The sequence below is a fragment of the Piliocolobus tephrosceles genome, chromosome 17 (assembly GCF_002776525.5).
Source record: "Piliocolobus tephrosceles isolate RC106 chromosome 17, ASM277652v3, whole genome shotgun sequence".
NCBI classification, from domain to species: Eukaryota; Metazoa; Chordata; class Mammalia; order Primates; family Cercopithecidae; genus Piliocolobus; species Piliocolobus tephrosceles.
Genome location: NC_045450.1, coordinates 41,808,480 through 41,823,578, shown reverse-complemented (window position 1 = coordinate 41,823,578; position 15,099 = coordinate 41,808,480). Strand labels below are relative to the sequence as shown.

Here is a 15,099-nt window from a genome sequence, read left to right as displayed (position 1 = left end):
CCGCTGAGGCCAGCCAGGCTGCCCGTTCTCCCGCCATCCTCCCGCTGGGACTTGCTCAGCAACCCTATAGGGTAGGTCCTATTATCACCCCCCTTTCCCAGGGGAGGGGACGGAGGCCTAGAGTGGAACTGCCAGAAATGCTGGGGGTGATGGCATACCCAGCTGAGTGGGGTCTGTCTGGGATGGCTTCTAGGTGGAGGGAAGCTGCCTTGTGAAGGTATTCATCCACTCATTCATTTAGAGATGGGGTCTCACTGTCTTGCCCAGGCTGGAGGGCAGTAGCATGATCATAACCCACTGTGCCTCAAACTCCTGGCCTTAAGGGATCCTCCTGCCTCAGCCTTCCAAGTAGTAGTACTACAGGTGCAAGCCATGTACCTGGCCTGGAAAGGCATTTAGAGGGGGCAGTTAGAACACCAAGAGGTGGGGGGAGGTTGTTTGGGAGGTGGCGACCCATGGGGCAGGAACACAGTAAGAGCCTGGGGTATGTTCAGGCTATGCTAAGAATTCAGTTTGCTTTGAACACAGGGCATTTAAGTGAAGGAGATTAAAAAACACCAAGGCAGGAGAGCCAGGCAGGGTCTGAGGGGTCCTTCACAGCCTTGAACCGAAGGGTTGGTCAGGCAGTGGGGAGCCCTGGGAGGTTCCAGAGCAGGGGAGTAACGCACGGGAACACACAAAGGCATGGCTTCTCCCTCCAGCCTGGCCGGCGCCCCAGGCATCACATGGGCTCAGAAGCCAGCCAGACAACCCAGGGGACGATCTCGCTAGCTCAGCTGCCCGAGGGAACTTCTTCTCTGGGCCTCAGGGGTGCCCTGGCTTCTGGGAGTCTTTGAGGACCAAGGAGCTCATTCCGGCGAAGGGCCTGCGTATCGCAGGGGCAATTGCTGCGCATCGCGGGAATCGTTGCGCATCGCGGGAATCGTTGCGCATTGCAGGAATCATTGCGCGTCGCAGCCACAGGCAGGGCACTGATGGGCAAGGCACTTCTGAACGACCCCCAGGGGAGGGCAGGCAGGGGCCAGTGCAGGGAGGGGGCTGCTGGCAGGGCTCTGGAGGCCTCCCCAGCTTGTCAGCCCCCAGTGCATCATTTGTGGAGCCAGGAGCCGGTTGCTAAGAGACCTGTTGCTAAGTTGTAAGTTGGGCCTTTTTACTCCAAACAAAGCTGGTGATTATCTGCCAGGGAAGCGGCCCATTGATGGGGGAGGGTGTGGAGTGGGGGTGGAGGGGGTGCGGAGAGCTGGGAGGGGACTGGTACCGTAATCAAGCCCTTCCCGGCAGGCTTGTCATTCAGCAGCAGCAGAGGCCTAGTGATCTTTTTGCTGGAGACAATCTAGGGGAGAGAGGAGAAAGGGCGCTCAGCGAGGAAGTGGGGGAAGCCCCGGGAGGAAAAATCCTCCACCGGCGCCACTAGGCAGGGCCGCCTCCCGTCCTGGGCTGGCTGGTGACCTGCCTGAACGTCACTGTCACCCTGGGAGGTGGACAGCAGCCAATCTGGGCAGTGAGGAGCCTGAGGCCCAGAGAGGGTAAGAGACCTGCCTGAGGTCTCCGGCCGCAGTTGGACTCCCACTGCCTGGTTTGCCCCTAGGAAAAGGCATTTTGGAGACAACTGTGGGAGGTTAGCCCCCAACTCCCTTCTCCAGAGGCATTCCACAGATCCCACCTGCCTCAGATATGATCTCTGATGGAGAGTCAAGCTCTGATTCTATGTATTTTCCTTTAGAGACAGGTCTTGATCATGGCTCACTGCAGCCTCAATCTCCTGGGCTCAAGCAATCCTCCCACCTCAGCCTCCTGGGTAGCTGGGACTACAGGCATGTGCCACCACGCCTGGCTAAGCGTGGCTGGCTTTATTTTTTGGTAGAGACAAGGGCTCATTATGTTGCCCAGGCTGGTCTCGAACTCCAGCCTCAAGCGATCCTCCCACCTTGGCCTCCCAAAGTGCTGGGATTACAGGCATGAGCTATAGAGCCCAGCCAACTCATTCTATGTATTTTTATTGGTTTAAATAGGTAATACACTCACACAGGGTGCAATAATCAAAACGGCATAGAGAGGAAAAGTGAACCACATTGAAAAGTCGCCCTCCCACCTGTGTCTACCCACTGCACTCAAGGGCCAGCATGGTTCATGTTTCCTGGGTGCAGTGCGAGCGTCATCGTCTGCAGCGGGGAGCACACACCAGTATGATCTAGTCCTGCTCCTGCGGGGGTAGTTCTTCTCCCCAGATCCATGCACCTGCTCTGTGCCCTGGGACTTTTGTCCTCTGACTTTCAGAGGTTCAGCCAGTTGAGGGGACAGGCAAGAGACGGGAGAGCAGGTGGCGTGAGCAGTGGGGGCCCCGGTTTGATGGGAGCTTCTTCATTACTCTGGCTTCTGCCTAAGTTGCAGTCCAGAGGCCTCCCTCTATGGGCCACAGGTCTCACCAGGCCCTGGCAATGCCACTTCCTCACACTGCCTGCCTTCCAAGTGAAGGTGGTCAGCTTTCCTCTGGGGCCAAGCCCTGGGTTGGTTTCCCCATCCCTTGTCAGTTCCCTGCCCTGTCCACAAGCCCTTAAGCTCTCTTCTCAGTTACACCACAGGGTAGGGACCCTGACTACTGTACCCTGCTTCTTACACAAAAAGTAGACATCACAACCATGGCAGTCACTTGCTTTCTGCATGGTCCCATCTCCTGGAAGGCCCCGGACATTTCAGTCTCCACTAGGACCCTTCAAAGCATTTTCCATTTCATTCCCTCATCAACAGTTTAGGCTGGGCAGAGCAGTCATCATAATCCCCAAGGGAAATGTGGGGAAACTGAGGCCCAGAGGGGGATGGGAGCTTGCCCAAGGGTATACAGCCATAAGGAATGATTGAGACTTGCATCAGGGGCACCTAGCCCTGCTTGCTCCTGGCCTCCAGGAACTTACCAAGGACTGAGATGGATGGGGAAGTATGGCCCAGAGAGGGAAAGGAAGTTGCTCAAGGTCACACAGTGAGTCTGCCATAAAGCGGGACTACTATGGGTGTCTTGGTTGCTGGTCAGATGCTCCTATCCCAGGAGGTCAAGACCACACCTGATTACATCTAACAATCAGAATCCCTGGCCACCTGGGGCCCCGGTCTGTTTGGCTGCCCCTACAGATGGGAGCTCTTCAGCCCGGCCTCAAACCCGCCAAGCCTGTTCCCCACTCTGCATCTGCACTTTGGGACCTACCCAGGAAGATGGGGCTATGGAAAGACAGTGCGAGAAGAGACTTTCTGAGGGGCTGTCCAGTCTTTGGGCCCCTGCTCCCCCACCCAGGAGGGCCCAGCTCACCGTGCCCAGGCTGCAGGAGAACTGGCCCAGGAAGTCATGCTCATCCAGCCGCATGCTGGACTTGTCCTGGTCAAAGAGCGCGAACTTGAGCTTTTGTACCTCCTCAAAGTGATAGTCAAGCACGAACTTCTTGGAGAAGGCGGGGTTGAGGTTGTTGATCGCGGTTTCTGTCCTGTCATACTAGCAGAGGGGCAGGGAAATGGAAGTCAGAGTGAAGGCAGCTGGTCCAAGCCCTCGCAGGCTGCTGGAAATCATTCTGCTAACTTGTACAACGCCTACTCTGTGCCAGGCTCTCGTGGTCATGGTCTGTGACTCACTACCCTCAGCTCACAGACGAGGACGCTGAAGCACAGAGAGGTTAAGTGACTTCCCCAAGGTTGGACAGCAGGGCCGAGATTTGAAACCGAGGTCTGACTCTACGACCCACACTGTTAATTCTTCGGTCCTGGTTCCATACCCAGGTACCAGGGTAAGAGCTCGGGCCCTGCCCTGTCTGGGTAAGAGATGGAGGACACAAGGCCCTTTCCCCACCTTTGCCTCAGTTTCCACCTCTGTAAAGGGAAAGGATTTCACTACCTGTGGTTTTCACTTTTTATTTTGGGAAAACCCCTTTTTCAAACCACATTTTACATGGAAACTGATAAAGGAAATAAAAAGAAGGGAGGATTCTTGGGGGAAGGTGGGGTCAGGGACTGCCCACGGGGGTGCAGGGAGATGTTTGTATCTTTATAGAATCCTGACACTGTGCAGCCCAACACCCCACCTACTGTGGATACCAAAGCCTGGCTGAGGACAGGGCCTTGGACTGTGGGTCAGCGGTGGCACTGGGACAGGAAACCCGCCTCCTGGCCTCTGGATGCTGAGGCCCCAAACCGCGGAGTCTGGGTGACAGTCTATTTTGGGGCCCAGGCTGTGTTGACTTTACCTCCCACCCAGTCCATTTCCAAGGGCTGGAGCAGCAGGCACTGAGGAAGTCTTGGCCCTGGACTATTTTTATCCAGGGTGGCTGGCCTGGGTGGGGGCAGAGGTTGTCAGGGAGGGTGGGGGATGTGCCGTGAGTCAGGGGGATGCCACTCCCTGAGGGGCACTCAGGGGTTCTAGAGACCTGGCAGAGGGGAACTGTGCCCCCCGAACACGCCTCTCATAGGCCTAGGCCTCCCCCAGGAGTCCTCAGCTGGCCCCATGTCCCACCTCCCACTTCCAGTTACACCATCAACACACTGGGTGACACGAAAAAGTCCCTACCCACCCTGGGGCCCCTGTATCCCCCTCTGTAAAGTGGGTCAACGATCCCACACTGTTTTCTTGGCATCACAAGAAGGAGCCAACATCCATGGGAACTCTTTGTAAACCACAGTATGTTCAGGTGAACTCCCACCGTGGCCTAGTTAAATATCCATTAGAAAGTACACACATCTTTTGGGAAATATACATGCATATAAAGCCATCTGGAAGGCTGGATACCAAACTGTTAACAGTGGTTCTCTATGACAGGTGGGTTCCCAACAATTTTGATTTTCTCCTTTGGGTTTATCTGGATTCTCTACATTTACTCCAATAGTTTCCTTCTGCAAAAGCAAAGCAAGTTTTAAAACCTGAAGGTCTTAACAGCTTAGGTTTCTCAACATCCTTCCTCAAGCTGCAACTCTTTCCAACCTTCAAGCCAAAGTCTTCCAGCTCAGAAGTCCTTGCCTGGGGCACCATTAATATCCCCAGATCTGGGCCTTCCAAGGGAGTCAGCAGAAAAAAATATATAATAATTTCACAGATGAGGAGACAGGTTCAGAAAGGGACAGCTACTTGCTTAAGGCCACACAGCAGGGAGTAGCATCACTGGGCCTTGGACCAGCTCCCAAAGCCTGAGCTCACTGTTTCTGTTTCTTACTGACCATGTGTTCATTTAGAAATAATAGGGAAAGGTTATTTAAAAGTGGAAGCAAACATTTTGTAAAACTATAAAATTTTAACTGTATATAACAATTTATAACAAGATGGGGTGTGGTGGTTCATGCCTGTAATCCCAGCACTTTGGGAGGCTGAGGCGGGTGGATTGCTTGAGGTCAGGAGTTCAAGACTAGCCTGGCCAACATGACGAAACCCCATGTCTCTACTAAAAATACAAAAATTAGCTGGGCGTGGTGGTGCACACCTGTAGCCCGTTACTCGGGAGGCTGAGGCAGGAGAATCGCTTGAGCCTGGGAGGCAGAGGTTGCAGTGAGCTGAGAACTCACCACTGCACTTCAGCCTGGGGGACAGAGAGAGATTCCGTCTCAAAAAAGAAAAAAAAAAGAGATATCAAATAATCACTATAAAGTATATAACTATAAATCTATAGATTTTAATTGTAATAAACACAAAGTAATATTTTAAATATATTTAAAATAAAATTTTATTTTAAGAGTAACAGTTTACCAAGTAATCCCCTGCCACCAGCCCACACTCCAACTACTTCTATTGGAGTCCCTGGATCCCAGTCCTGGGAGACTCCCCCTCCCCAGCAGCCTAGCCACCCCCTTACCCACTGCAGACACACGGAAGAGCCTCACCTCGATCCATCTGCCATTGTTCTCTGTAAAGAGGACACAGAAGGGGTCGGACTTGGAGGTAACATCCCGGTCCAGTAGGTTCTGGCCACTCACCGACAGCTCCACCTTGCACACGCAATACTGGGGACCCATGGGGGCTGCCCCCGCTGCTGGGGCACCCCCACTGGGTATGTGGGCCATGGGAGCCGGTGGCGGTGGCAGGAGTTCCTGGCAGTCTAGGAGAACAGGAGTGACGGTCAGAAAGTGGACAGACACCTGCTCTGCTGCCCCACCACAGAGAGGCATTACCACTTGGCCTTTAAGAGGTGAGTGGAGAGATGGAAGGCAAATTGAGGCGGGTTGTCAAATAACATGGGCAAAGGTTTGGAGAAAGAAGAATGCAAGGAAATGCATGAAAAGGGAGTCTGAGCTAAGCGCAGTGGCTCACACCTATAATCTCAGCACTTGGGGAGGTCAGGTGCCTGGAAACCTGGAGTTCAAGACCAACCTGACAACCAGGAGGATCATGTCTCTGCATAAAATAATAAAAAATCAGCCAGACATGGTGGCGCATGCCTGTGCCCAGCTACTTGGGAGGCTGAGGCAGGAGGACTGCTTGAGACCAGGAGTTCAAGATTGCAGTGAGCTGTGATTGCACGTTACTGCACTCCAGCCTGGGTGACAGAATAAAACCATCTAAAAAAAAAAAAAAAAAAAGAAAGAAAGAGAGAGAGAGAAAGAAAAAAGAGTCTGTGTCTCTGGTAGATGTGTTAAATTTGTCTTTGAAGTTTTTCTCTGCTGTGGTCAGTCTTCACCTGTAAGGATGCACAGCTCCTTGTGTGTTGCCCCTGTCACACGAGCAACAAATCACAGTGGACATGGGTGTCTCAGATACTCATTGTGCCAGGAAAACCTGGGCTTCTCCTGAGCAATTAACATGTTGTCATGTGTCTTGTGGCCACAGTAGAGCTGACAACTGCTCAGACTTCTCTCATTGCTTTGACCACTAGGAAGCTCACTTCTGGGAACATCAGAGGTGTTTAAACCAGAGCAAATCCATCTTGAATAGGAGCTGGGTACAATAAGGCTGAAACCTACTGGGCTGCATTCCTAGATGATTAGGCATTCTGGGTCACAGGATGAGATAAGAGGTCAGCACAAGATACAGGTCATAAAGACATTGCTGATAAAACAGGCTGCAGGAAGGAAGCCAGCACCAAAACCAAGACGGCCACAGAGTGACCTCTGGTCGTCCTCACTGCTACACTTTCACCAGCGCCGTGACAGTTTACAAATGCCATGGCAACATCAGGAAGTTACCCTATATGGTCTAAAAAGGGGAGGCATGAATAATCTGCCACTTGTTTAGCATATCATCAAGAAATAACCATAAACATGGGCAACCAGCAGCCCTTGGGGTCGCTCTACAGAGTAGCGATTCTTTTATTCCTTTACTTTCTTTGTTTTTTTTGAGACGGAGTCTGGCTCTGTCACCCGGTCTGAAGTGCAGTGGCATGATGTTGGCTCACCTCCACCTCCTGGGTTCAAGCAATTCTTCTGCCTCAGCCTCCCGAGTAGCTGGGACTACAGGCACCCGCGACCACACAAGGGTAATTTTTGTATTTTTAGTAGAGACGAGGTTTCACCACGTTGACCAGGCTGGTCTCAAACTCCCAACCTCAGGTGATCCACCCGCCTAGATCTCCCAAAGTGCTGGGATTACATGCATTAGCCACTGCGCCTGGCTATTCCTTTACTTTTTTAATACACTTGCTTTCACTTTATGGACTCACCCTGAATTCCTTCTTGCACAAGATCCAAGAACCCTCTCTTGGGGTCTGGATCGGGACCCCTTTCCTGTAACAGTAACATTAAAAATTCACCCTTATTCATTGTCCACCCTGTATCTCCAGTTTGTACACAGTGACTAGTGCACAGGAAGTATCCAGTATATATTTGCTGAATGAAAAAAGGATGAGCGTATAAATGAATGAATGGACAGACCCTCCATATGCCTCAGATCCTGCCAGCACTGGTCCTTATCTTCAACATACAATTCACCCTTTCACTCATACACAATTTCCCAAAATTCTGTGCCCTGGGCCTCAGGTATCCTCCTCCTGTCAAGGTTAATAACTGACATGTGATCACTCGAAGGAGTTCTGTTCTCCTTTGAGTGCAAGGTATTAGTGAGACTGGAGCAAAGGGGTGGAGGGGGACCTAGGTCACACCCATCACAGGCCCAGCAGACAAGTCCTCTGGCTCTCTCTGGCTCAGTTTCCCATCTGCCCATGAGACATCAGGACACAGCCCTCTGAGCCTCCTATGGGTCAGGTCTCATTTCCACTGGCACGTGTGCATTGAACACCGGACCCCTCATCCCAGTGGTTGAACCTAGCCCCTAAACACTTACCCGACAACGGCCAGGTTCCAACTCCCTTATACTTTGTCCTCTTGAGGCTAAGTGGTTTACTGACCCTGCACTTCCCCAGTGGAGGGAGGTAAGTGGACACAAATCCAAGTCACTGTGCTTGTGAGCACTAATTGAGCATGTCACCTGCACAATGTCACTAATCTTCAGTCTTACGAGGCAAGTATAGTAATATCACCCTTATTTTCCATAGGAGGAAACTGAGGCTTTCATTCACTCTAGAGGGTGTACTGAGCATCTATTAGGTCCTAAGAACTGTCCCAGTGCTGGGAATGCTACAGTAAGAAGACAGCTCTTGGCTGGGCATGGTGGGCTCACGCCTGTAATCCCAGCACTTTGGGAGGCGCAGGCAGGTAGATCACTTGAGGTCAGGAGTTCAAGACCAGCCTGGCCAACATGGTGAAACCCCATCTCTACTAAAAGTACAAAAAATAGCCAGCATGGTAGCGTGCACCTGTAGTCCCAGCTACTTGGGAGGCTGAGGCAGGAGAATCGCTTGAACCTGGGAGGTGGAGGTTGCAGTGAGCTGAGATCACACCACCGCACTCCAGCCTAGGCAACAGAGCAAGACATAGACACAAAAAAAAAAAAAAAAAAGACTGCTCTGTCTTAGCCCCTGCAGGGCTCACAGTCCAGTCTGGCAGGAACACAGCGAGGGAGCAGGGAGAGCGGCCAGGAACTGCAGGAGCTGTGGGCTCTGATAGGGTGTCTGAGTTTCATTCTGAGAGCAATGGGAAGTCTTAGAAACAGAGAACTGACATGATCTGATTTGTGTTTTTAAAAGCTTACTTGGCCCCTTGTGGGGAGAAGGGGTTGCCAAGCTAAGGAGAGGGAGCAGAGAGACTAGCGAGGAGGCAGCTGCTGCCCTCTAGGCAGAAAGGAGTGGCAGGAAGGATCAAGCCTCCATCACTATGCTGGGTCCACTCCTCCTCCCTTTCAGCCACGCCACGGCACAACTCCGGAGCGCCAGCCTCTTGCTGGGCAGGTGCAGTCCCCTGCAAGCCCCGGTCTGCAGGAGGTCAGGGTGAGAGTGGGGCTGGCAGCAGAGACCTCCCAGCTTCCCCTCCAGATCCAGTGCTCCCCAGACATGCCTGGCACGGGAAAAATCTGGACAATGATGAAGCTTGTCCTCAGCCCCCTCCCTCCCAGCCTTTGTTCCTAGAACCTTGTTATAATCACACAAGCTCGGAGCGTCAGGACAGCACTACAATTTGCCTGCAGGATTTATTCTTGTCGTGTAAAAATCAGTTTCCACTGGAGGAGCTGGTGAACTGCATTCACTTTTACTGTATGCAACTGGGCAGTTGTGCCAAGTGGGGGTGGGTGGGGAAGGGGGCAGACAAGGATGTCCAAAACCTTGCTGTGTGGCTGAGAGCGCCTGCCTATGCCTGCAGGACAATCGCTGCCATTTTAGAGATGAGGAAACTGAGGCCTAGAGAGCAAAAGTCACTTGCTTGAGGTTATAGGGCCAGGAAAAGGCAGAGACAGAGTATGAATCAGGTCTCCAGACTCCCAGCCAATGCTTGGCCTTTTGCCAGGGTGGGGAGATTGCTGAACATTGTGGGACCAAGGCAGGGACAGCCAGGACATCAGCCAGGCCAGGAGAGCCTGAGGCTAAGTGGGCAGGTTGTGATCAGGACTGGGGAAGCCAAGGGCATTCTCCCATTTGAACACACATCCAGGATGGGCCCCAGAGTTTCCAAGGTCACCAGTTCCTCTGGGTCACCCTGTCCACACCCCTGCATCTCCCACCATGGCTGGTGAGGTAGATTCTAGCTCACCTACCCCTTCCCCACTTCACAGGCCCCCTATGTGACATGTTAGATGCCACCTGGGCCACCATCCCCTGCTGCCAAATCAGACACTTCTGTTCTCATTCTGAGGGTGTCAGGCACACACGCCCAGATTCACGTGCTTCCTTGTCCATTTACACATGTGTGTGGTCACATATACACACATACACACACGTACACATACGCACCCAGACTGACAAATACAATGACAGATGCTCATATGAACACTCTGGGGTCACCTCATTCTATCCCCCTCACTATCCTACCCCCATCCCCCTGCCTCTTCCAAGCCCCATTATCTTGCCTTGGTTACTACACCAGCCTCCTGCCCTTCCCTCCCTCCAGCCTGACGTGAGGGCGTGGGCAGGAGGGACAGGTCACGGGGGCAGGGGGCGGTGGCTGGGCCAGGAGCCCCCAGCTCACTGCAACTCCACCTGGATCAACTCAGGCCCTGGCTAGAGCGAGCTATGGGTGGGTGGGAAGGGAACTGCTCCCCCAGCCAGCGGCAGGTCCTCTCATCTCCAACTCACCCTCTGGCTGGAAGCTTCTGGATACCCGAAACGGGGAGCACATGATGTCTGGAGTTGGGGCAGGCGAGGGGAAGAGTGGGTCCCTCTGCGCCAGCCCAGCAGCAGCCAGGCGTACTGGACCCTGAGGCCTGACGCAATGGAAAAAGAAACTACAGCTTAGGCTGGGCCGGGGGCACCCTCCCCTCCTACCCCAGCAGGAGGGCAGGCAGGCAAGGTGTCATTAAGGGAGGGCTGGGCCTGCCATGCGCATCTGGGCACGATGGAAACACCCCTGTGGCAGCCCCCACCCCATAGGTAATTTGAGGTTTCAGGCTGGGGGATGGGATGGGGAGCCAGGGCCTACTTAAAGCATGGTCCTGACTCCTGGCACAGACGGACACAGCCCTTCTGGGGTGACCAAATCCCCCAGGCAAGGAGCTTGCAGAGGGCTTTATGAAACTAGTGGTCCCTTTTACAGACGGGTCAACTGAGGCAAAGAGAGGACAGGGCTTGGGAATTCCCAGGCACTGATTCATTGGTTCATTCAATAAATAGTCCCTGAGCACGCTGGGGCTATGCAGTTAATAAAACACACAGGAGCCAGTGGTGGCTCACACCTGTAATCTCAGCACTTTGGGAGGCTGAGGTGGGAAAATGGCTTGGGCCCAGGAGTTTGAGGCTGCAGTGAGCTGTGATTGTGCCACTGCACTCCAACCTGGGCGACAGAGCAAAATGCTGTCTTCAAAGAAAAGAAAAATGGACACATAGGGTTCAGCCCCCACAGGGTCCACTGACCCCAGAAAAGAGGCATCTTGCCCTTAGGCAGAAGGACAGGCTTAGACACTGGTGCTGAGCCACAGGCCTAGAACGTCATGGTTTTAGCCAGAAAACTAGGAATTCATCGTCCTTAATCCCCTTTTATCTTCACCTCCTATATGCCACCAGCGCTGCCGATTTCACGTTCAAGCTGCATTCAGCCTCCATCCTCTCCCCACTTCCACTATGTCGGCCCAGCCAGGCTCCCATCATCTCATGCCCAGACACACCCTGACCCATAACAGGTCTCTCTGATGCAAGCTCAGCTGTGCTGTCTTTTCCACACCGAAGCCAGAGGGAGTCTTTAAACCTAGAAGTCAGATGCCACCATAGCTCTACCTGAAAATCTTCCTGTGACCTCCTCATCCAGGTCACACAAACCCCAAATCGTGCCCAGGATGACAGGACCCTGCCTGACCTGTCCCTACTTCTTGCCACCCTCCCCCTCACTTGCTTCCTTTGCCCCAGCTGCACTGGCCTCCCTTTGTTGTCAGCCTCTCTCCTGCCTCAGGGCCTTAGCACTTGCTGTTCCCTTTTCCAGGAATGCCTTTCTTCACAGGAAAGGTCTTACTTGTCAGCTTAATATCACATCCTCAGAGGCCTTCCCTGATCACCCAGGCTGACGTAATCCATCTCCGCTCCATGCTGCTTCCTTCACAGATCGCTGCAATGTACAAGTGTTTTACATATTTGTCTATGTGCCTGTGTCTGTTTGTCTGCCCCTGTCCCTCAGGAGGACATCGTCACTGTTTCCCCAGCACCTACACCTAATCAATGAGGGAAGTGGGGGCTCGCCAGGCAGACTCCATCAGCAGCAGCCCCAGAGCAACCATAGCCACCTCCCCGTGCACACATCACTTGAGAGAATCACAGGCGGCTTCTCAAACCCTGGGCTCTGAGATGCCAGCAGGAGAGAGATTGTGTCCTACTTCACAGGGGTAGAAACTGAGGCCCAACAAGAGGCAGTGGTTTTTTGAAGCCAGGGAAGGATGGTGACCAGGCTCAGAGCCAAGGCTGCGGTCACTCCATCCTTCCCACCTTGGCTCTGCCATTTAACTGCTGTGTGACCTCTGGCAAGTTCCTTCAACTCCCTATGTCTCAGTTTCTCCCTCTGTAAAATGGGGACAACAAGAGTGCCTTCCAGCTGGGCGTGGAGGCTCACACCTGTAATCCCAGCACTTTGGGAGGCCGAGGCAGGCAGGATCACCTGAGGTCAGGAGTTCGAGACCAGCCTGGCCAACATGGTGAAACCCCGTCTCTACTAAAAATACAAAAATTAGCCGGGCATGGTAGCACGCGCCTGTGATCCCAGCTACTCAGGAAGCTGAGGCAGGAGAATTGCTTGAACCCGGGAGGCAGAGGTTGCAATGAGCCAAGATCCACTCCAGAGCAAGACCCCATCTCAAAACAAAAACAAAAACAAAAACAACAACAACCAAAAAAGAGTTTCCTAGGTGTTGTGAGGATTCAGTGAGGTAAAGCACTTAGAACAATAATAGGTAGCTTTTGCTATGATCAGTGATTCCTAATGGCTGTGAGGAGAAAGTAGCCCTGGCCCCACCCCGATGTCCAACCCGGGAAGCAGCTGTAGTGTAAAGGAGCTCGCTGTGGGGGAGGAGCTGCCAGGCTGGCTGGGTGGGGGCGCCTCTAATTTAGAAATGGGCGGAGAGGAGGGGACAGCGAGAGAGGCAGGCAAGGGAAGCTGATGGCCCAGGAGGAGGCCCGGGAACCCCGAAGGGGAGGAGAGCTGCTGGATGGTGAAGGGCAGGCCTGAGGTGGCCAGGGAGGCAACCCCATTCCAGAGGCTGGTGGAGACGAGGAGCTGGGACCACAGTGGGATGTCCTTTTGTAAATTCTAGCGAGGGCACTGTGTGCTGTCAGAAAAGCACGTGCAACTTGATGTGTAGAAAAGGAAAAAGCAGCCCGGGCGTGGCGGCTCACGCTTATAATCCTAACCCTTTGGGAGGCTGAAGCGGGAAGACTGCTTGAGGCCAGGAGTCTGAGGTCAGCCTGGGGCAACACAGTGAGATTCTGTCTCTACAAAAATAAAAAATAAAAAAATTAGCCAGGTATGGCGGTGCATACCTGTAGCTACTAGGGGAGCCTGAGGCAGGAAAATTACTTGAGCCTGCAAGGTCAAGGCTGCAGTAAGCTGTGACTGTGCCACTGCCCTCGAACCTGGGTGACAGAGTGAGATCCTGTCTCTAAAAACGAAAAAAGAAAGAAGGAAAAAAATAAATTATCTGTTTTGCTGGTGGCAGTAACAAAGAAAGCGGCGCAGACGCCTGGTCATGGTCAGTGCCAGGCAGTAGCTAGGAACCCATTCTGTAGGGTCTGAATCCCCAGCAATTCTTAATGTCTGGAGAGGGGAAAGTAGATAAAAAATTTCAGGCCAGGCGTGGTGGCTCAAGCCTGTAATCCCAGCACTTTGGGAGGCCGAGACGGGCGGATCATGAGGTCAGGAGATCGAGACCATCCTGGCTAACACGGTGAAACCCCGTCTCTACTAAAAAATACAAAAAACTAGCCGGGCGAGGTGGCGGGCGCCTGTAGTCCCAGCTACTTGGGAGGCTGAGGCAGGAGAATGGCGTAAACCCGGGAGGCGGAGCTTGCAGTGAGCTGAGATCCGGCCACTGCACTACAGCCTGGGCCACAGAGCGAGACTCCGTCTCAAAAAAAAAAAAAAAAAAAAATTTCAGGGATGTGTAAAGTTAACAGTTTACATAAAGGGGGCAAGAGGTTAAAACTGATTGAGAGGGCCGGGCATGGTGGCTCACACTTGTAATCCCAGAACTTGGGGAGGCTGAGGCGGGTGGATCATCTGAAGTTGGGAGTTCAAGATTAGCCTGGTCAACAAGGTGAAACCCCATCTCTACTAAAAATACAAAAATCAGCGAGGCCTGGTGGTAGGTGCCTGTAATCCCAGCTACTTGGGAGGCTGAGGCAAGAGAATCACTTGAACCCGGGAAGTGGAGGTTGCAGTGAGCTGAGATCATGCCACTGCACTCCAGCCTGGGCACACAGTGAGACCCTCTCTCAAAAAAAGAAAAAAAAAAAACAAATAAAAACAAAAAACTGATTGAGAAACATGGCTCTCAGTTCTCCCTCCAGGCTGGTGGACACAACACAGGAAAGCTCAGAAAGACCATGGTAGTGATGGGGAACTAGGGAATGAATTGTGGGCTTGGATACACAACCTTCAAGGTCTTCGAGGTGGGGCCCACTCCTGGGTGCTGTGGCTTCTGGGACCCTCAGGGCTTCTGAGTCCTTCTGCACCCAGCAAATCCTGTCAGTGGGGTCTCATCTCTGACAGCAGAGGCTCCTGAGGTGGCTCAGAGCTGTTACCACATGTGGTTTCCAGACGGGTCACCTACGCATCTCCCTGGAGCTTGCTAGAAATGCAGCACCCAGTGGGCGCAGTGGCTCACACCTGTCATCCCCGTACTTTGGGAGGCTGAGGCGGGTGGAACTCGAGCTCAGGAATTCGAGCCCAGTTGGGCAACATAGTGAGACCCTGTCTCTACAAAAAATGGCAAAAAAAAAAAAAAAAATAGCTGGGCATGGTGGCACTTGTATGTAGTCCCAGGTACGTGGGGGGCTGAGATAGGGGGAAACACCTAAGCCCGGGAAGTCAAGGCTGCAGTGAGCCATGATCGTGCCACTGCACTCCAGGATGGGCAACAGAGCGAGACTCTGTCTCAAAAAAAAAAAAAAAGAAAAAGAA

General features: G+C 52.9%; 1 protein-coding gene across 3 annotated transcripts in view; it reads right to left on the bottom strand.

Moving 5' to 3' along the window:
- The window catches only part of CPNE2 (copine 2), a 62,558-nt gene that overhangs the window by 30,833 nt on the left and 16,626 nt on the right, over window positions 1–15,099 (bottom strand). For all 3 annotated transcript variants that reach the window (XM_026456878.1, XM_026456876.2, XM_026456877.2), the window contains 3 exons: window positions 5,848–6,062; window positions 3,302–3,481; window positions 1,259–1,333 (listed from right to left, as the gene is read on the bottom strand). In XM_026456878.1, coding sequence (XP_026312663.1) covers window positions 1,259–1,333; window positions 3,302–3,481; window positions 5,848–6,027 — 435 coding nt within the window. In that variant the 5' untranslated portion in view covers window positions 6,028–6,062. The remainder of the gene's footprint in view (window positions 1–1,258; window positions 1,334–3,301; window positions 3,482–5,847; window positions 6,063–15,099) is intronic.